At 45.0% G+C, this 22188-nt stretch overlaps 1 protein-coding gene across 3 annotated transcripts in view; it reads left to right on the top strand.

Moving 5' to 3' along the window:
* Nucleotides 1–17625, top strand: part of HS6ST2 (heparan sulfate 6-O-sulfotransferase 2) — a gene marked incomplete at both ends in the record, with an annotated part of 289043 nt that extends 271418 nt beyond the window's left edge. For all 3 annotated transcript variants that reach the window (XM_082865356.1, XM_082865355.1, XM_082865354.1), the window contains one exon: nucleotides 16740–17625. In XM_082865356.1, coding sequence (XP_082721482.1) covers nucleotides 16740–17625 — 886 coding nt within the window. The remainder of the gene's footprint in view (nucleotides 1–16739) is intronic.
* Nucleotides 17626–22188: the final 4563 nt, after the last annotated feature.

The raw sequence follows: 22188 nt of genomic DNA, 5'->3' as shown, positions 1-22188 counted from the left end.
TTTAACTTCTTTTCCTCGATCTTCTTTCATGTCTTTAACCTGGTGGCATGAGAATATGTAGTTCCAGCCTCCAGCCCAAGGCCAAGTCAGAAGACGTGTTAGGCCGTTGCTTTCTCTGAGGACCCGAGTTTTGGTTTGGTCAATGGAAGTACCCTTGTGAGTGGCGAACAGCTAACTGGCACAGCCATTGCAGTCCAGGAGCCTTGGGAGGGGCTCTCAGAGCTAACTAATGTTTCCTTAAAAGATCCTGAAACGTGTGTGGGGTAACACATATTTTATCATAGTTATTCTGGCTCTGCGAGTGCAATGAAAATGTTAGCCTTGGCATATCAATCGTGTTTTACAGATGACTGTAATTTCCTGAATGTCAAAACTCCAAATTTTTCTACTAAGCAAACTTTTCAGTGGCAAAACAGATTGCTTCCATAATGTATCACTGTGGACAGGAAAAATGAAATCTTTATGCACTGTATTATGAATCAATGAGGCATTGAGATTCTTGGAAGGGTGAGTGGACTCTGGAAAATGAAAAACTGCCGCTATTCCATCTCTACAAACCGCTGCTCAGGGAGTGGAGACTTCGGCAGCATTCAGCGTGCGGGCCCCAGAAATATTGGATTCAGGTTGAAACCAGTTCCTGTCCTTCCCTGCATTTTGATGAGGTAAATATTGCTGTAATTAGAGTGTGAGTCAGGGCATTGAACAAACCCTCCTGACACGATTCCCTTTGCTTCTGGGATGATGTCTCTTTTGGGTGATTGATAAAGGGACCCTGAGAGGACTTCGCATTTCACTAAGAGAAAAATAATATTAATAGCAAATAATTGTGGAACACGTACCAGGCGACCTGCATCGTGCTAAGCACTTTACATGGGTTATCTCATTGAAGAAGCACAACACCGTGAGATTGGTGCCTAGAGCTGAGGAAACGAAGACCGAGAGGTTAAGTAATTTGCCCAAGGTTCCATAGCTGGGGCTTGCTTCCAGAACTTTCTAACCCCAGAGACAGAGCTCTTAAGTACAAAGTATTTATCAGTGGCTGACTGCTTCTCAAGACTCGGGGTCAGCTACGTCCATGGGGAGAGAGGAGAAGAGATATAAAGAAGACCCAGTCCTACCCTCTTTCCACTATGCCCTTGGCCTTGGAGGGAAAAGGGGACTTGGACATGAACACCAACATCGCAAAGTCAGATGAACAGAGTTCCCGGAGAGAAGTCACGATAACCCTTTCTACAGACTCCAAGGAAGATGTGGCTGCTTCAACTATGGCCATCAGGAGGAAGGAAGGCTGGAGAAGACCTGTTGGGAGAGAGGTAGAGAGGAGCAGGCAGTGTGCCTGGGGGACCAGCAGAAGCAGAGGCATGAGGAGGCTTGTTAGGCACAAGGAGGGAGAGTTTGGTTGGCTGAGCGTGTGGGATTCCATGTGCAGGGGAGCAGGGATAGGATGGAAGATACGTCTGGACCAGTAACTTAGTGATAAACCGTGGGCATTATTCAATGAAAAATCAGTCTGCTAATTTTCCCGGCAAAGCCTCGTGCTTTACCCTTTATATCTTTGCTTTTACATTTACTTTTAAACCAGAGATTCTTGACGGGTCCTTAGCCCCCCAGAATTCTAAGGCTGCCACATTTGCCTTTGGTGTACTCAGTTTTCTTCCTTAGTTTCCTGTTTCTTCCTCAAAACTTGATGCCCGTCTCTTTACATGTCCTGCACACCACCTTTCCCCCTCCCCAACGTGAGATCTGATGATTAAACTTACAGGAGGGATATCTTAGAGGTCATTTAGACCCTCTGACATCTAAATGACTGATAAGTCTTAGTGGCTTATGACCCACTACCCCCTATCGCCTGTTCCCCACCCCCGACACAGGAGGCAGATCCTTAAAGGAATGGAATAAACCTTACATTGTGGTTTCCCGGCCAACTGTGAGAGGGGGAGCTCTGCTTCCCAGCACCCCTGAAAATTCTGCCACCCAACGAGGCTGGCCCTGGTTGCATGTCCTATTAGGGTGTTGCAGAAAGCTCTGCACCGCTTCACGCGAAATTCCTTTCATTCTCAAATAAATGAGCACAGTGGCATGAAGTAGCGAGACAAGTCTAGACGTGGGTTTCAGACATAGGTAACTTGATTCCTTACTAGCTGTGTGACCTTTCACCTGTCTGTGCACTAATACCTGCATCTATGAAATGGACTGGACCTGTCTATTTCACAGGCATGTTGTAAAGATCTAATGAGAGAGAAAGAAAATGTGCTTTGTTAAAAAAAAATCTTTGCGATAGAGAACTTTTCAGAAGAAGAGGACAAAGAGAGTGTTATGCCTTCAAAAATGTTTGGAATAATAGATCTTTAATCCTTGAAAATGACCTGAGAAATAGAAATATTTCAAATTATTTAAGAACCTCAAAGGTGACTCACTTGTCACCTGAACTATGCTTGGTACACTGAAATGCGGCAACACCGGCCTCTCCAAAATGTACCTGCCCATATTTCAACTGTCAACACATTTTCTCACCACACAGAAGGTGAAGGTTGCTGTGTTCTCCCCTCACACATTTCTTGTAACATCTTGACTCCTGAACGTTAAATGGGAAAGAGGTGGGGCAGGGCAACAAGAGGACTTCAAAAATAGCCCTAGGGAAATCAGACCTTAGTGTGTTCATGACTGATTCATGATTCTGGAAAGGAAAAGCAGTCTGATCAAAACCATCACCAAATGGCCTCATTTTAAATTCCTGTGCTTTCTTTGAGCATAAAGGATCAGGCATCCTGACTGAGACTATTGAAGCAGACTTTCACCGGCATGCAGTAACCAGTCACCTGCAGGCTGTGAAATTCTCTCCTAAGTGAAGAGGGTGCAGCACTGCCCCTCAGGGGATGCCTCTCTAGAATGGAAATCCTTCTGGTGATGCCAAGTACATGACACTTTGATGAATGGAGTTTTTCTAAGAACTTTCTTTCCATATCTAAGGTTCTGAACAGCCTAAGCTGAGAGAGTCCAGCAGGAAAAGGCAAGAGGAAAGGGGAGGTGTAAGACAGGGATGGTGAAGACTGGAGGACAACAGCTTCTAGCCATCATGAAGGACAAACAAAATTCTAACTAAGGGTGAGATTTGGGGCCTCAGTGAGGAAGTGTTTGAGGGGAAGGGGCCTTCTTCACCCTTTCAGGTGGTATTGCATGTGCAACAGTCTCTCCTGGCTAGGGAATGCCAACGCTGGGGCCGGAGGAGTGGCAGCAAGCCAGAGGCAGGGTAATGTTGGGAGTAAGAGGCCTGTGTGGCTTGGGGAATAATGCCCTTGAGCTCTGTTTAGTGGTGAATAATCTGAGAGGAGGAGCTGATGCACAGAGAGGTGGAAGAAGAGAAAAAAGAATATCCTGGCCAATTCCAAGGCTTGATGGTAAATGTTCCATTAACTGGCCCACCAGTCTGCATTCCCATAAGGTGCTAGGCCCAGTGCTGAGATGGGAGACATGCCAAGGAGTCTTTTTTGTTTTAAAATAATGCTGTACATACTATTTGATTACCATCTTTTTTTTTTCCCCCACACCGCTTGGCTTGTGGGATCTTAGGTCCCTGACCAGGGATTGAACCCCTGCCACAGCAGTGAAAGCACCAAGTTCTAACCACTGGACCACCACGGAATTCCCCCAAGTAGTCTCGACCTTTAAGGAATGTACAGCCCGGTTGGAAAGACAAAACAAGAGAAATAGACTGTTCAGACAGCCATTGGGGGCTTAATGTGCAACAGAGAATGGTAGGGAAAACAGAGAATTGGTAGTTAGGGGACTTGGGTTACGGTCCTAGACCTATTGCTGATGAGTTGTGTATCCTTGGGCAAGTCACTTCCTTTGTTTGAATTTCAAACTTCATCTGTAAAATGGTAGTTCTATATTTTGTCCTGTGTGAGGAACGAAAGATATAAGAGCAGTGAGTCATCCATCATTTCACATGAAACTTCTGATTGTTGTTGACCAGCCTTCCCTTTTTCCTTCCTTCCCTGCCCTCCTCTCTCCTCCCCTCCTTCCTTCCTTGTCCCAGGATATCAGTGGATTTTTTTCAGATGACCTTTCTAAAAAACCATTGTGGGAAGGGGGATGTCATTTAGAGTAATCATCTGGGGCCTTCAATCCAACTTCCTGTGGGTCACTATGTCTGAGAATTAACCTTGATTCCAGGGAGAAAAGCCAAGCCCCGGGAGAAAGCTCTGTCGGTGGTTCCTGCAGCATGTAAATGAATCTGACTCCCCACTGACATGTCTTCAGAGTCAATGATTAATGGAAGATTTCGAGGGTGTTGCACCCTCAAGCATTTGCCTTCGATTAGAAAATCAGAGTCAGACATCTCTGTCTGAGCATTGACTTTTTTTTTTACAACTTTATTAGAGTATAATTGCTTTACAATGGTGTGTTAGTTTCTGCTTTATAACAAAGTGAATCAGTTATACATATACATATGTTCCCATATCTCTTCCCCCTTGCGTCTCCCTCCCTCCCACCCTCCCTATCCCACCCCTCCAGGCGGTCACAAAGCACCGAGCTGATCTCCCTGTGCTATGCGGCTTACCACTAGCTATCTGGCCATCATCAAAAAATCTAGAAACAATAAATGCTGGAGAGGGTGTGGAGAAAAGGGAACACTCTTGCACTGCTGGTGGGAATGTGAATTGGTCCAGCCACTATGGAGAACAGTATGGAGGTTCCTTAAAAAGCTACAAATAGAACTACCATATGAGCATTGACTTTTAGTCCTTCTTTATGGCTTTCAAATCTTACAGTGGAGAATAAGTGAGCTTCTAACCAAACAGAGGGGCTGCCTTTTCCTGAAGCTGGTTCCTGTTTGTCGGTCACCTTGAGCATGATCTTTGAAACTTGAGGAAGGAGTCAGTGACTTGGTTTCGGATCACGGCTCTGCCACAGACGGTTCATGTGACCCCAGGCAAGCCCCTATCTTTTATCTCTGGGCTCTGCTGTTCTCGTTTGTAAAATGATTGGACCAAATGACCTCCGAGGGGCTTGCCGGCCCTGCTATTCTGTGCGAAATATGGGTCTGTGGCCTTCACCTGTGGGTGCTGCCATCAGTGCCCGTCACGAGGGGTTCACTTTCACCAGGTGGGCCGGTTGATGCACACAGAACCTGGTTCTCCCCCATCTGGAGAGCAGCTCCCCACTGTGACTAGAAGATGGCCCCACCCCTTCTCAGAAAAATAGGGCTCCATCTGGCCCAAGATGCTGCTTGGAAAGTGCCACCTCAAAAGAGTTGCTAGGGAATTCCTTGGCGGTCCAGTGGTTCGGACTCCGCGCATTCACTGCCGTGGACCGGGTTCAATCCCTGGTCGGGGAACTAAGATCCCGCAAGCCGTGTGGCGGGGCCTAAATAAATAAACAGAGTTTCTACTCTGTCAAAAATTGTGGGATGTCTGTGCTTTCTCCAACCAAAATGGAACCAGGACTTCTATTTCCCAACATCTGTCACTGTCTGTTTTCACACACTGTAAGTTTTCCCACTCTGGCGCATTTTGGACAGGTACAAAAATATCTTTTCCCCAGGACTCGGGTCATTCCAGTGCGATACTCAGTTGTAAACTGGAGAAGCAGCCTGTGACTGGGCAGCGGCTGGGAAGGGCACCACTGCTTCCAGAGAAGGTCCTCTTTTGCCTTAGAGGGGAAACACGGTTATCCAGTCTCTTATCTACTCAAAATCATTCTTTCTGCTTCAGCACAATCTTTCTGTCTTTGGTGCCCCTTCCTGTACTCACTCCAGCGTGACATGGGATCCTTTGTTGAGGTAGGGAGGTCAGATGGGGAATTAGTGAGTTCGTTTTCCGTTTCCAGTGTTATCACTGTGAGGAAACCAGGCTGGGCCTGGTGCTGTGTATGACGCTCATTTCCACACACATGCAGCACAGCCGCGTTATCCAGTAATTGTGACTCTTGCAGCCTGAATACCTGCAGAGAAAAAAAGCTCTCCCAGGGGAAAGGAGGTACGACCCTGCCAGCCCTGGAAATTCTGAATGGCTCCCGGTCTTCACAGTTTAAATGGTAAACGAGGTCTGTTTTCCCCACAAAAGCCAGGGTTTGCGCTTCGTCTCTCTCAGCACCTTACAACAATATTAGAGCTCATTAACACCAACCCAGAACACGAGAAGGGCAGCCTTCATCGAGGGGGAAACTTTTCCCTTGTGCTGTTCTGGAAAATAGCACGATGCTGAGAGCAGGCATTTATCCCCACCAGTTCTCCTCTAACGATTTCTCCAAAGCACACCCGAGGTGCCGGCTCAGAATGACCTTAAATGCTATTTGTTGACGGCCTACCATCTGCAAAAGGCCTGTTACTTGAGTCCCTGTCTTTGGGGAAGTCCCTAAAGCAAGGATCCGGAGGGGCTCCAGATTTCTCACAATCTGGAGATGGCAGGGGAGCCAGCTCTCTGGTTTCCTCATCTGTGTGATGGGTAGTGGGGGCCCCCAGCTCTGCCATGCTCACGTCCCATTGCTCTGAGGGGCTCACAGAAACCACGGACCCAGCCCCTCCTTTCACATCCTGGCATATCCAACCGCCCTCCTCCTGAAACTTCCTGCTCTGGCCAGGCCAGTTGTGCCCTTGGCCTGTAGCTCCTTAGGCTGTGCTCAGTGCCCAGGTCCAAGTGGGGATGTACAACCCAGAGAGAGCACAGCAGCTGCAGGCTCAGATACACCTGGCCAAAGACCAAATAGGGCACCATCAGCCAGGGCGGAGGGCAGGAGTCTGGGCTCAGGAGTCACACGGACCTGACAGACAGTCATTAGCCAGCTTTGTGATTTTAGGAGGACTGGATAACATCTTTTAGCTGAATACCCTAATCTGTACAGCAACAACAGTTATAACAATGACAACAATAGTAACTAACATTTGTGCGGTGCTGGCTTCCAAGCTCGGTTCCAAGAACTTTATATATATCACCCATTTTATCTTCACTGACACCCACGACAAGAGATACCAAGGTCGCTTATCCAAATAGCAAGGCATCAGCCATGGTGGTCCCAGGGGAGGCATTTAGACATTTGTCCCGACTTCCTCCTGTCCCCTGGGGGGGTGAAGTTTACCCCTTTTCACCTCTGCCCGCTCTTTTGGAGGAAGGAAGAAAACCAACCCCTCTCCCTGGCTGCCCCAGATGCCAACCGTCAGGGGATGACAGTTTGCCAGGGGGATGCCACATGGAAACACTCAGGAAGCTGAGAAATACCATGTGGGGAGGGAGAAGGCAGGAAGCCTGAGTCTGTTAATCAGTGGCAGAACTGGTCTCCATGGGACATAGATAGATCGTACCCCTTCACACTGAAAGGGTTTTTCTCTAAAAGTTCTTTCCACCTCAGAACCACACTGAGTATTAATGATCCGAGACTCACAGAGTAATTTTAGAATGCAGAACATTTCAGGGGGCAGTGTAAGCTGCAAAACTTTTCATGCTGCCAAGCAGTTGCATGGACTCTGGGTCAAGTCTGGTAACTTATGGGTCATAAAGCTTGGAATTTCACATCTTGTTAAAAATCTCAGCTTTCTCACTGTTTGCAAAAGTCCTTAGATTTATGTACTTTGGAGCCTACCGGGCTTTGGGAAGGAGGAGAGCTAGATTTCCTTTAAAAAGAAGTAAATATCACCAGGACTTATTGTGTGAAGAGTTCCACGTTGGGTTTGAATTTACAGACATAAGAAATCTTCTTTTCTTCCCTTTCACCAAATAAGAAACCATCATTCTCCTGCCTTGTAAAAGAAAGAAAAGAAGAATGGCATAGAAAAACATCCTTCTGTTTAAGGAAATCCCATTTGTGCTTCGTTGAATGTTCCCTCACAATACACACAGGCTAACCTTCAGTTAACCAGGGTGGGGGGGAAACAATTAATTAAGGCACTGATTAAGGTGTTATTTTACATACACAGAACTGCTCCCTTGGGTGAGGTGTGAAGACTAGCAGAAAACTCCCTGCAAGGAGAACCGGATGGCTTATTTGGGGGGTGTGAGAACTTCAGCCTTTTCCGAGTTGGTTTTATGTCCAGTAGATGCTTTTCCTGGAATGCCTGTGTACCACTAAGGACTCTAAGTCAACCCATTCAAAGAGCCAGTGAAAGTCGTGGTTGTCTTATAGATCAGTGGGCTCCCAAGGATTGGTCCTTTTCCCCACCTCTCCTGGGTTGCCCGGGAGAGCCTGGCCTAGTTGTGAGCATCAGCTTGAAGGAGAAAAAGAGAGAAATTCAGCATCCAGATCATTTAGGTCTTCCTAGTGTTGTGAAGACAATCAAGTGATCGTAAGTAACGCACTTTACGTGCCTGTAAGGCCTCACTCTTCTCACTAGACTGAACATGACTACTAAGCCACAAGACTGTTTTGACAAATGTACCAAAGACGACACATCTAAATGAGCATCCACCCACTTCAAAGTTGTCCCCTCTTCAAGTCCCACACTTCTTTTTAAAAAAAGTTTTTTAAAGGCCATGAGAATTCACTGTTCTTTTTAAAATTAATTAATTGATTTGTTTTGGCTGCGTTGGGTCTTCGTTGCTGCGTGCGGGCTTTCTCTAGCTGTGGCGAGCAGGGGCTACTCTTCATTGCGGTGCGCAGGCTTCTCATTGCGGTGGCTTCTTTTGTTGAGGAGCATGGGCTCTAGGTGCACGGGCTTCAGTAGTTGTGGCACACGGGCTCAGTAGTTGTGGCGCGCAGGCTTGGTTGCTCTGCGGCATGTGGGATCTTCGGACCAGGGCTCGAACACTTGTCCCCTGCATTGGCAGGCGGATTCTTAACCACTGCGCCACCAGGGAAGTCCCAAGTTCCACACTTCTTTTATGAGGCTGCTGCCACTGCTGATCACAGCATTTATGGGACTCCTCTTTGGGGACTGCTGGTATATGAGTCGCACAAGAAAAGCAGTTAAAATGGTAACCCCAGGGCTTGGGGGATCCAATCGCATCAGAGGCATATTTGCCTTTGAATCATTTAACTATACTTTCGTTTCATCTGTGTTCATATATTAATGTTGTTTGATCTGCAAGCCATCCTCCTTGCTTTGACCGAGTTGTTTACATGCAATGGGAGGACCCGTGCAGTTGGTTTAGACATCACTAACCAAGGAAGGAGACCAGACCTTCAGCATTAATGACCCAACGTCATGTACAGCCCCCCTCCCAAGTCTACTTAGGACCACCAACCACAGTTCTTATTTCTGTACCACTCATCATTACTCCAAGAATAAGATGTGCAAGGGCTGAACTTTAAAAATAAAACACAAAACTAAGCTACAGGTATACCAAAATGTTCAGTCCTATTGATTTGGGCTAAGAATTTGTTTCCTTTCTTAAATTAACTTTTTATTGATCACTCCTATGACCTTAACTTGTACAGTTTTGCTGGTCTTCTTCCATAAAAAAATGGCTTTAATATTTATTTCCACTTTGAGTGGTGCAGGAAAAACCTTATTGTGGCCTTTTGTGAACCAGTGGCCTTAAAGGAAAGTAAATGTTTACAGCATAATCCTCATAACTTTGCTCAGGCCAAGTTCCCTGGGCTTTCCCTGGACAGCAATGGGCATCCTTAGACTGGTTTTGTCATGCTCTTTCCTCTTGGGGTCACTTGTCCACACTCTGGGCACTCCTGGGATCTCTGAGGGACTTTTGATATCTGAAGCCACATGCCTAGGACAGTGGTTCTCATACTCGAGCACACGTCCATCAGAATTTCCCAGAGGGCTTGTTAAAATAGATCGCTAGGCTCCAGCCCCTGAGTTTCTGCTTCAGTGGGTAGACCCAAGAATGTGAATTCCTAACAATTTATGAAGTGATGCTGATGCTGCTGCTTGATTCTGGGGCCACAATTTGAGAACCACTTCCTTAGCTTGTTCATAGGAGCAGAAGTCCTAGGTTTGTGTCCCAGCAGTAGGATGGGAAGAATCCAGGTTCTAGAGTCAAAGAGAAACTGGTTCATGTCTGAGCATCCCTACTTTAACTTGTGACACTGGGTCAAATCATATCTGTTAGTCTCAGCTTCTTCATCCTCAAAATGGGAATAATAATATCTGATTCACAGTATTGTTGGGAGTTAATGTGTAAGTGCCAGGCACGAAGGCTCTCAGCTCCTGGCTATGCAGTTGGTGTAAGGAAATGCCTGCTCTCTGCAGTCAGACGCTTCCCCTTCTTGAGGGTCAGTGGGCTCTTCCAGGCACGGTTTATTGTGCCATCCTAGGTAATTAACCGACACAAAGACAGGAGCTACTAAAAATACAGGCCTTCAGCCCAGGAATATTCCTTGCAGTTAGGTTGATTCCCAAGAGCTACTTGCAATTTGTGACTTGTGGGCAAATCTTTGCCTCTCAGGGCCTTGATTTCTTCACCTGTAAAGTGAAGACTTTGATTTAGATGATTTGCCATCTCAAAGGTTTCTTCTTGCTCTGCCAAGTCTCGAATTCTGTGACTTAGAACTCAGGTACTTATTTCAGAATAATCTCTTTCAATGAAAATGAAAACTGTATGGTTCTTGTTTTTATCCATTTACTTACTCTTAATATCCTTAAACTTCCCAGCCTTCTTTAACATTGGGCTACTACACAGAAAGCCAGGGACAACTGCTAAATATAACTAGATCTCCTTCATAGCTAAAGCGCCTTAAAATGTTCCGGCACAGGTGTAAAATGGTATATCTGTTATTTAATACTGACATCTAGTGGTTTTTCCTTATCAAAGAAAATGATAGGCATTTTCCCATTAGCTCATGGTACCCTCTGCTGCTTCTGCTACAGCCATTCATTCAACAATCTTTTATTAATCACTTATTTTATGTCAAACATTGTGCCAGGCCCCGAGGAGCTCATGTTGATAAATGCCACTCACTCCCTACCCTTCCAGAGCTCACAGTCCAATGGGTGAAGCAGACAAATCACTAGACTATCACAGCCCATGGTGATAAATGCTAGAATAGGAGAATACCAGCACAGCTGGAACAGAGGAATACCAGGGCAGTTAACTCTGCCCAGGAAGGTCAAGGAAAGTGGAAGAGGCAATCTTTGGAGAGCTGAGTCTTGGAGGTTTCCAGGTAACGTACACAGGACAGATCGAAGCCCTTCCAAAGAGTAGGCACTCCATATACAAAGGAAAAGGGCCTGTAGGATCTTTGCCTGGGACCAATTTGGAATATTAAGATTACATTTGCATACTTGGAATGTAGCGTATAGAGCAGGGTTTCTCAACCTTGGCACTACTGATAATTAGTCAATAGTCTGCATTGTAGGCTGTTTAGCAGCATCCCTAGACTCAACCCACTAGATGCCAGTAGCACCTGACCCCCAGTTGTGGCAACCAAAATGTCTCCAGATATTTCCAAAGGTCCTAGAGTCAGGGAAGGGAAGTGGAGGGGGCGATGCAAAATTACACATGGTAGAGAAAGACTTGTGTAGAGATAAGGCTGGAGAGAAAGAAATGTTGTTGCCAGGTCCCACAAGGTTGTGTCTGGCATGTGGAAGAGCTTGAACTTCATGTCATAATTGATAGGGAGCCATTAAGAGGTCTTAACTAGGGAGTGGTAGGTCAGATGCGTGCCATATGGGGGTGTGGAATGGATGTGAGGCTGGAGACAAGGAGGTGGCCAGGACGCTGATGCAGTGATTGAGTAGAGACGTGATGAGTGCCTAACTCCAGGCAGTGGTAAAAGGATGGATTTGTGAGCTCTTAAGAACTAGAATCAGCAGGACTCAGGGAAAATTCAGACGTTGGAGGTAAGTGAGATAGAGAAGTCAAAGACGGCCTCCAGGTTTCTTGCTTGGACAGCTCTTTCTTCTTTGCTGTTTTTCCACAATTGCTTACCAATGACACATAAAAGTTGGCCTAGACTTGTAGAGGGTGGCAAACCTTTCACTGTGTCCTGCCTGTCGAGAAACCATGGGCATACAAAGGCACCAAACAATGGTCTTTAAATCGACTTGGGTAACTGAGGGGGTCAACTCGGGTAACTGAGGGGGAGTCATGACCGTAAAGATGTGACACCTGGTCATCTTAATGAAATGACATGGTTGGTCACAAGATATTCCTGTCCAATCACTACTAACTGAAACATACTAACTGAAACAGGCTGAGTGTGATTTTTCTGTGGCTGAGCTTGGCTCACTCGTTTAAAATTAAATCAGACCATTCAGCAGCACCCTTCGGGTTTATGTCAACTCGAAGGGAGATTTCCAGCAGCTACCAAAGATCTGCTCTCACCTGCATCTTGTTCTGTTTTAATCAATGCCTGGATCCAGGCATTGCCAGAAGAAAAGAAGAAGATATGGTGAAGATATTGGGCGATATGATCAGAATCCAGATGCGTTTTGACAGGCTTAGACTTCCTCTACCAAGAAGAAGTTAAACAGGGCCACAAACAAACTGCATCGGTTCTGGACAAAGGAGATTGGGTTTCCAAATGGCCTGTGTGTAAAAGAATGCAAGAAGGTCGTTGACAGCGTGTCAGTGCTGTGGCACGTCTGCCAGAAAGGCTGATGAGGCCACGTGAAGAGAAATGGTGTCAAGAATGAGGGGGGAGATAGACTGTCCCTACTTGTTCCTTGTCAGACTGTGCCTAGAGGGCATGTTCCAATAAAGTGGAATATATTCAGAGGCAAACAAAAGGATAGTGAGGGGACCTGAAGCAGTGGAGAGAACAGTTGAAAACCATATTTAGCATGAAGAAAAGAAACCTCGGGGTACTGGAATGCTGTCTTCAAATACCTGAAGCCACACTTGTGGAATTAAAAACCGATCCTAAGTAAGTCCTCAAGGTCTGAAACTACCACGTTTTGCTGACAACTCCACGTCTGAAGCCCAGATCACTGTCTGAGGCTCTATCTGTCCATTCAGCCAGAGACTGGGAGGCCTCCTTACCCCTCCTTCTCTCTCTCCCCTATATTCATTTTGTCACTAAGTCTTGTTACTTTGACCTCCTAAATCTCTCTAGTCTGCTCCCTCTTCTTCTGTCTTGTTTTCTATAGTAACCTCAACTCATTTCCCCAATTCCACACACCATATACAGTGATCTTTCTAAAACGCAGACCTCATCATGTTACTCCCTTGCCTAAAACCCTTTCAAAAGGCCTCCCTGTTGCCTTCAGAAGTCTAATTCTTTTCTTTTTCCTTTTTGGCCATGCCACGTGGCTTGCGGGATCTTAGTTCCCTGACCAGGGATTGAACCCAGGCCCTCGGCAGTGAAAGCGTGGAGTCCTAACCACCGGACCACCAGGGAATTCCCAGAAATCTAACTTCTTTAATGTGGCATCTGAGGCCTTCCACGATCCGGTCCGTAACTACCTCTCCATCCTCCATTCTGGTCACTGGCCCGTAATTCCCAGTAAGATGTTTCCTGTGCCCTTCCTCCACACACAGCAGGCTAGTTTATGCCTCTGTGCCTTTGCTCATGCTGACCTTTCTGCCTCATACTCCATTCTGCTCTTTTTGCCTCATCTAATTCTTCCTTGTTTTTCAAAATAAAGCTACAGAAACTCTTCCTCTCTCATTAGACTAGGCTGAGAATCACTGCAAGGTGCTTTCTTTGTGCCTTGTCCCTGCTCCAGTCATTAATAGCACATTAGAATGGAATGCTCCGCTAGGGGCCCCGAGTCTTAGCCCTCTAGGCATCCCCAGGACCTCTCTCAGTGCCAGGCACACAGGTGCTTGAACAGAACTGAGCTCTGGAAGAGTGCCACCCATGTTTCTGTGCCTATTTGCCTCTCCACTCACTGCGCCGTTGGCTTGGCTTTCATATCCTCAGTTGCTCTGGGTGGGGAGATGGCTTCTCTGACATTTCCCTGACAGCTCTTCACTCAGAATAATGAGCATCCTCGATCCTTTGCCCAACAAAACCTTCCAGGGGTTATTCTCACCTGCCTTCCCACCTCCAACACACTATGCCATTTGGGAGGCCACTGGACAGTCTTGGAGACCCACCCTTCAGCGGATCTTCCTTTTCATCCAGGGGATCTTTTTCCAAGCAGCATCAAGTGTTTCCAGTTGAGGCAGTCTGGCACCCCGGGCCTATCTTCCCTGGAAGAAGGGGGCTGCTGGCAATCACTGACTCTCCAGAGCTATTGGCATCTGAGTGGAGGGCAGCTCTCATCACTAGCACGTGTGCGTGCACGCGTGTAGACGCCTCTAATTTCTCTGCTGCTGTGATAATCCCTACAGTGTGGAGACCGAGGCTGCGCACCTTGGACGGCTCTCCTCTCATAACGGCACTAGGAGACCTTCATCTGGGAGGAGTCGCGCATCCATAACATGAGAGCGTCTGTGAATGTCTGCCTCTGCCTTCCTGTGCTGCCTCTCTCTCTCTCCACATGGGGATGGTGCTTTGGTCCAGACACTAACCCTGCTGGTTGCGATCTGTCTACTCTGAAGGACAAGGGAGAGATTTTAGGTAGGAGAGCCGCAGGCTTGCACAGGGGTGCACTCTAGAATTTACCAGAAGATGTCACTGTAGGCTTAAACCAGTAAAGCAGAGGACTGTCAGCTGAGCATGAAGGTGACTCCATCATGGGGGTTTAAAACACCCATTTATGATGCATGCCTGGAAAAGCTGGTTGAAAGACTAATCCAAATGTGTCACTGCACTTCATAAATGTCTTTTTTTTTCCAAATAAGCAGACTAATTGCCACAAAGCTATGGCCTCAGGCCTAGCATAAAGGCTTGATAATTCCGTACTGAAGGAATGAATGAATGAATACCAAAGCTAGGAGTGGAAGGGCAGAGCCCATGGGAACAGCAGTCACCTTTGTTGGTCAAGGAGGCTACTGGGGAACAAAAGCTGCTACTCGTTAGCAGTGGGTCTCTACAGAGATGAATTTGAGTGGCACCAGCAAAGTCAGGTCCCAGGAAAAGCACTGAGAAGAGGTGAAGGTCGTCTTGGCCCCCTCTCCGGCCTCACTCCCCAATGCTTCTCCTGTGCCCCATGCTTGTTTCTGCCAGAAAATCATAGAAGGTGATTTTTAAAATTTTCTATAATTTTTGCCAGACACTTAGATTCTCCAGAGTTTTTAATATAATGAGGCATGGCCTTCCCAGTTCCAAACTCTTCCCCCCCTCTTCCCGAGACAGTTCATTAAAGAAGTAATTAAAGGAGTTATGAAGATTCTGCTTTGTGCCTGGTACAAAGCTGAAATGGACGAGATAAGAGTTGGAGAAGAATGCCTAAAGCCCCTGCCCTGGAAAACCTAGTTTAAGCAGAAATACAAACAACTGATTGCAATTCAGTATCAAAAGTGTTTTCACAAAGGTTCAAGTGTGGAAGTGACACTGAGGAAGAGGTGATGGCTGGCAGCAAGGGGTGGGATACATTTGCTCAGAGGAGAGATAGTACTTGGACTGGAACTCGAAGGATGCCTAGAATTTTCAGTTAAAGAAGGAAGGTCACGCCAGGCAGAGGAAACACCATGCACAGAACAGGCACACGGGATATAGATCCCAAGGTGCCTTCGTTGCTCAAAGCCCAAGACTTGGGAGGAGAGTCTGCTTAGAGGATATCAGCCACCAGACTCAGAGAACCACCATCCCTCAGATGGGAATGAATAAACTTCAGAGAAGCTTCAAGCCATTCCCCAGGTTTCTTTTCAGAAACTAAATGTTAATATTCAGCGTTTATTGTTGTCTTCCTTCCACGATAGGCCGGCTCATCCACGACCTCGTCCTTTATCCACTGAACCTGAGTGGAAGCTCATTTATTATGAAAGCACAACTGCTGAGTTGCTTTTCCCTGATCACATTATAAGCTGGGATGCTTCTGGGGTGTGTGTGTGCGGCGGGGTGTGTGTGTGTGTGCATGCACCTATGTATGGGTGTGTGTGGGTGTGTGGTTTCAATGTTTCCTAGTCTGCTATTTGAGCAAAGAACTTGATCAGTTTGCAGCTTTAAATTGAAGACAGCCACACAGCAAAGCCTCCACACATGCTGACATCAGGGTGTCATTTCTGTGGGTAAAGAAAAGGGGCATTTTGGAGCTGATAGAGTTAACTTGCCTCTGCTGGGAATATTAGAACGTGAGCAAAGGCTGAAACCAAGGTAGTAGCTTATATATATGCCATTGGCAGCTACCATATCTATTTCAGTCAGTGACTAACCACAATGTCCATTTCTGGAGGCCCCCCGGCTGCGCTGCGTATCTCCACATTCCACTGCCATCACGTAGGAGCCATGATGTTATGACAACAGCCAGAATCAAAAGCATCATATCACACACTCTTTCAATGAAGTTTTGTTCTTTAATAAGATATCCCGATTAGGCTAGATATTAGAAAAAATGCTTTTGTGTATTTAGTAAGAAAGATTAGAACTTGAACTCACTTGTCAACCTCGTATCACTTCAGTGAAATCACGTGTTTCCACTGAGTCTCCGTTTCACGATCAGTTCATGGGGGCTTGGGGGTGGGGAGTATGAAATAAATGAGGTCATTGGGAGGACTTTGTCGTTGGTTGGAGAGAGAGAAAAGCAGGGAAAGGAGGGGAGGGGAGGGGAGTTTCCGCGGATGTAGTGCTTTAGCTGCAGTACCAGCGAATTGGGTGAAAAATGAGCTCTCTGGACTGGCTAGTGGGACTCAGAGAGGGGACGATAGCACAGTTCACAGGACAACTGCCACCAGATCGCCATCATTTCCCTTTTGCCTTCCTTCCTGACCAGTGAACATCACATATGCCATGCACCTCCCGGACTCCACTTATGTCACCCGAATCCCTGACCGTTGGCCTTTGTGCTTTGTCCATAGGAACTTCCACTACATCACCATCCTCCGTGACCCAGTGTCCCGGTACCTGAGTGAGTGGAGGCATGTCCAGAGAGGGGCGACATGGAAAGCGTCCCTACATGTCTGCGATGGAAGGCCCCCAACCTCCGAAGAGCTGCCCAGCTGCTACACTGGAGACGACTGGTCTGGCTGCCCCCTGAAAGAGTTCATGGACTGTCCCTATAACCTAGCCAACAACCGCCAGGTGCGCATGCTTTCTGACCTGACCCTCGTCGGCTGCTACAACCTGTCGGTCATGCCCGAAAAGCAGAGGAACAAGGTCCTCCTGGAAAGCGCCAAATCGAATCTGAAGCACATGGCGTTCTTCGGCCTCACCGAGTTTCAGCGGAAGACCCAGTATCTGTTTGAGAAAACCTTCAACATGAACTTTATTTCGCCGTTTACCCAATATAACACCACTAGGGCCTCTAGCGTAGAGATCAATGAGGAAATCCAAAAGCGTATTGAGGGACTGAATTTTCTGGATATGGAATTGTACAGCTATGCAAAGGATCTCTTTTTGCAAAGGTATCAGTTTATGAGGCAGAAAGAGCATCAGGAAGCTAGGCGGAAGCGTCAGGAACAACGCAAATTTCTGAAGGGAAGGTTCCTTCAGACCCATTTCCAGAGCCAGAGTCAGGGCCAGAGCCAGAATCCGAGTCAGACCCCAAACCTAAATGCCAGTCAGAATGTGACTCAGAATCTGATTCCGAATCTGATTCAGAATCTGACTCAGAGCTCGGGTCAGAATCCGAGCCCGAAGGAGAATCGGGAAAGCCAGAAGCAGAGCCCTGGCCAAGAGCAGAGCGATGGCAACACCAGCAACGGCACCCATGACTACATAGGCAGTGTAGAGAAATGGCGCTAAATGGCTCCCAAAGGCTTTTGCACACTTCTCCCAAAGCGCCAGTCAAAATAGGGCAAGTCTTCAAACATGAGAGTGTCCAAACACATCCTGCTTCCTTAAGTTTGGAAGTTACAAAAGTTAAGATGTTGCCTTTACAGTTGCCTTTCAATTCAGTGTTCTACTGTGCGTGGGTAAAACAAATTTCAATATGTAATTAAATTGTCTTTTTTTCTTTTTTGTTCGTGGGGAATTTATAAAATCCAAAAGGCAAACCAGACTCATCAGAAATTGCTGTTTAGATATTTTCAGAAGTTCTTAAATTAGTCATAGAGACAAAATGAAAACATAAAATGTGGCCGTTTAACTTATAGCTAAGAAATGGACTTTACATTATTCATGATACACTGTTGAAACCCAGTCTTGGAAGCAAACATTTTTTTCCAGGGGTAAGCATGAATATAACACAAAAGAAACTAAAATTAAACACGAAACTGTTCATTTTCTTCTGATTTTAACAAGGAATCTATTTTAAAAGAATAAGAACTGATGGTAGAGTTTACCAAACTGTAGAAAATGAAAAACTTCTCTCCCAAACATGGGTAGTTTTATGTAAAAATATTGGCTTTCGAGTAGAACGGGACTCATATCTTGTTATTTCAGAGATGTTTAAAATTTTAAACTTTTTCTGCCTTCTACTATTTAAAGGTTTTAAACAGGGTGTATCTCATATTAAATAAAACACTTTTTCCAAATGGAGTACCAATGCAAAGATCTAATTTCCAGATGATTTCTGGGCACTGTAATTTCAACAATTCTGGACTCTTTTTGGCACTGCTTCTCATTCATTTTAAAGCTTCTCCGAGTTGTGCTCATTCCAAACTAACCCGTTTTAGAATCTTTCTTCATCATCTAAATGGTGTGTTGCTGAATTCATTGTGATAATATAATCCTGGATTAAAGTCGGGACTTTCTTTCTGTAGAATTGTCTTATCAATGTTTGTGTAGTGAGGTCCTTATCAAGAAACTCTTGAACAGGATAATGTGTCTTAAAATATTGCTCAAGTTATTATTCTTGATCAGATAGAATTAAACCTGAATGTGAATAAATTGTTATTTACTTTTTGTGCATTTTTATTGTAATGTTTCCAGTTGGGCTCGCTATTTTCTAGCCCATTAGTTCTTTTTCATGTTGACAGAGTATAGACAATTACAAGAGAAAAAACAAGGCTAGAAGAAGCACTAGGATAGTCAGCATTATTCAGTAACACCAAAAGCTTTACCTCCATACTTTGGGTGAACCGTGTACCAGGTTTTGATTTGAGAAAACAAAAGGCAGGAGTGTTCTGCATTGAGGTTAAACATCAGAAGCATATGGATTGAAGAAAGTGATTTGGTATTGGAAGTCTGTGCAGAAATACTTTTAGGGTATCAACTGCGAATTGCGCAGGGCACAAGGAAGGATGTAACCCCCCGTGCAAGCAGGCATCCTGATTCTGGGCAGTTTCCATTTTACGGGTTTTGCTATCCTTTCATAAGGACTTATGCTAAGCCCCTGGCTGTCAATCAAAAAGGCAACTGGAAGTGGCATTTATGTTTTCACGAGGGACATGCTTAGAAGTGTGACCATAAAGTCACATCTTGTACAATCTGCTCATTTGCATGATCTAGTTTCATCTGTAATAATAAGGCCACAAGCTGGACAAGAAGCTGAGTACTTGGTTAAAAAATAAATGTTCTAGACTCTGCACTTGTATCAGTAGATCTAAATTTTGTTTTGTCCGACAGTATCGCAGTCCTGGGAATCTGAGAACTGGAAAACTGAAAGGAAAAAAATTTTCAAAATCCAAAACATCTTGAAGTCAAACTGTTTTAGAGTGAAACTATTTTGTGTACTTTGTGTTTTTAAACTAATGATTCTGTAGATCACTGTGGTATTTCAATTTTGTTTTGTTTTGATTGATATTGTTTGCTCTTAAAACTGATAGGTACTGCTGGAAAGCAGGTTGAAGCCCGAGCCAGTGGAAAAGCTGGTTACAGAAAAAAATATTTTGTGTTATTGCTGTGGTGTGCATGGTTTGCAGAGATTAAGTGCATTTTCTCTGTCTATACTGATTTATTGTATATAGGGGACGTTATAAATATACATTTTGGTCACCATCATGTAAATCCCATGATTTTGACTGTAAACATCTTTCCAGTGGTGTAGCTTTACAAACCATTCACTGATTTTTGTGTAATTTAACAATAGATATGAAATAAACTTTAAATTACAGGCTCTGAGTAATTTCGTGATTTCAAGGTTTGCAGCCACTAGACATTATGACATCACAGAGAGAATTTTCTTTTCTCAAGGAGTTTCTTTTTGTCCTCTCAGCCACCAGGTATGGAAATGAGATGAGCCATTCTAATCTAGCACACCCAAATGGCCTTAATTTTGGGTGCTTCCTTCTGGGAGCCCGCAGTGTGTCCTCCTTTGAATAAAACAAAGTTGTCAATGAAAGACAAAGTTGAGTGTGCATTTTAGTCAGCTTGGGCTGCTATAACAAAATACCATAAACTGAGTGGCTTATCAACAACAGAAACTTATTTCCTACAGTTCTGGAAGCTGAAAGTCTGAGCTCAGGTGGCCAGTATGGTCGGGTTCTGATGAAGGCCCTCTTAGTTGCAGAAGTCTGTCTTCTTGCTGTGTCCTCATATCACAGAAAGTAGCTAGCTAACTCTCTGGCTTTTTCTTATAAGGGCACTAATCCCATTCATGAGGGCTCTGCCCTCATGACCTAATCACCTCCCAAAGACCACACCTCCACATACCATCACACTGGGATTAGAGTTTCAACATATGAATTTGGTGGAGACAAACATTCAGTCCATTATGCTATGCAAATGAAATATGTGAGTGTTTTAATTTAAAAATTATTAAAGGAGATACTCGCACATCTAAGCACATGTTGAAAAGAAAAATAGCACTTTTATTTTTTAATCTATCCCCTCTGTCTAGGATAGACGTTAAAGGTGAGCATTAAAGTATTGGCTTTTAAAGTTATGAAGACAATATGCTCTAATTGTATTCAATGTACATATCTTTCCAAACAAACTTATGGTTAGGACTATGGATGGGGATGATTTGTTCTTGCCCTTTTGAAAAGAGAATTTAGATGTCAGTTCATAGGATTAGAGGGAAGAAAGCTACAAAATTTGGGGGGTTTAACTATACTCAGCCTGCAAGCTATTCATACTTTAAAAATTCTGCCCATCAACTGTTCATTGAGCAATAATCGGGTGGTCAAAGGTCCTGACTGCAAAAGGGTCCCATGGCTTCCCCTTGGGAGGAACTGTGAACAGGAATGTAGAGGTCAAGAACTTGAAATATCTAGGAAATAAAGATTATTTCCCTTTACCCTCCAGGAGGCTACTCTTGGAGAGTACTTACTGAAGTGGGGAAAATGTTGAAAACCTGCCCTATCCTTCTGGACACAGAAGCTGAGCAAAGGGTCTACTGAGGTAGCCCAAAAGAGCCATAAAACATCACAGGACAGGCTTTAGACAACTGCATTCTCCCCATGCCTGAGACACAGAAGAGACCAACATTGTAGTCCAGGCTGGTGATATGCAACTCCCAGCTTTCTTGCCCTGTGCTGAGGAGTACTGCTCTCTTGTCTTCACTAGGGATTAAACCAAGCAAATAAACAAAGCCCAGGTGTTTTCTAAAGAGTCTAACAAGACGCAGCTATGCTGACTCCAAATATAACCCCATGGGATTGTGGAATAAGGCAATCCTAATCTCTCAAATGGCCAAAGTGAAGTGAGTTGACAGTTTTAAACATCAAAGGAATTAGATCAAGACCTCAAAAATCCTAAAGTAAATTTATAACACATCAATCAGACCTTCAGAACTAGCCTTTAGAACTGCAGGAGAAAACTGTCTTGAGGACAAAGCAAATCAGCTGTTTGTCAGTGCAAGTGACACTGTTTGAGCAGGGGTCCCAAAAGGACAGACCTGGGGCCAAATGTGGCTCTCCACCTGCTTTTGTAAATAACAGTGTATTAGAACACGGCCATGCCCTTTTCTTTGCATATTTCCTCTGGCTGTTCTCATACCCCAGAGGCAGGAGCAGTTGCAACATACATCTAATGGCCGGAAACCTAAAATATTTATTTTCTCGCCCTTGAGAGAAAAAAATTGGTCAACCTCTGAGCTAGAGAGCCAATCAAAATTTCCCAAATAGTAAAATCTTGGCAGAGTTTATAATGATTCCAGAGTCAGAGAGAACAGAAGGGTGTGATTCAAACAACACACTTCCCAATAAACCAACAACACACCAACGTTTATGGGGTACCTACTATTATATGAAATGCACCACATTAGGCCTAAGAACAGGGAAGAATCTGATCTTTCCTCAAAGGATTAAGGAAATCTAAACCAAATGCTGTGCCAGAGAGTATAGTTAAAAGCTTAATTCGTTCTTCAGTGGGTGTGTGTGTTTGATTACATGGTTGTAAAAACTGCAAATGATATAGAAACATGTAAATAAAAAATGAAATGACCAATTACCTACACAATTCTCACTCCCCCAAAGTAACTAG

The sequence above is a fragment of the Leucopleurus acutus genome (assembly GCF_964270905.1).
Source record: "Leucopleurus acutus genome assembly, chromosome: X".
NCBI classification, from domain to species: Eukaryota; Metazoa; Chordata; class Mammalia; order Artiodactyla; family Delphinidae; genus Leucopleurus; species Leucopleurus acutus.
This window is presented reverse-complemented; position numbering and strand designations above follow the sequence as displayed.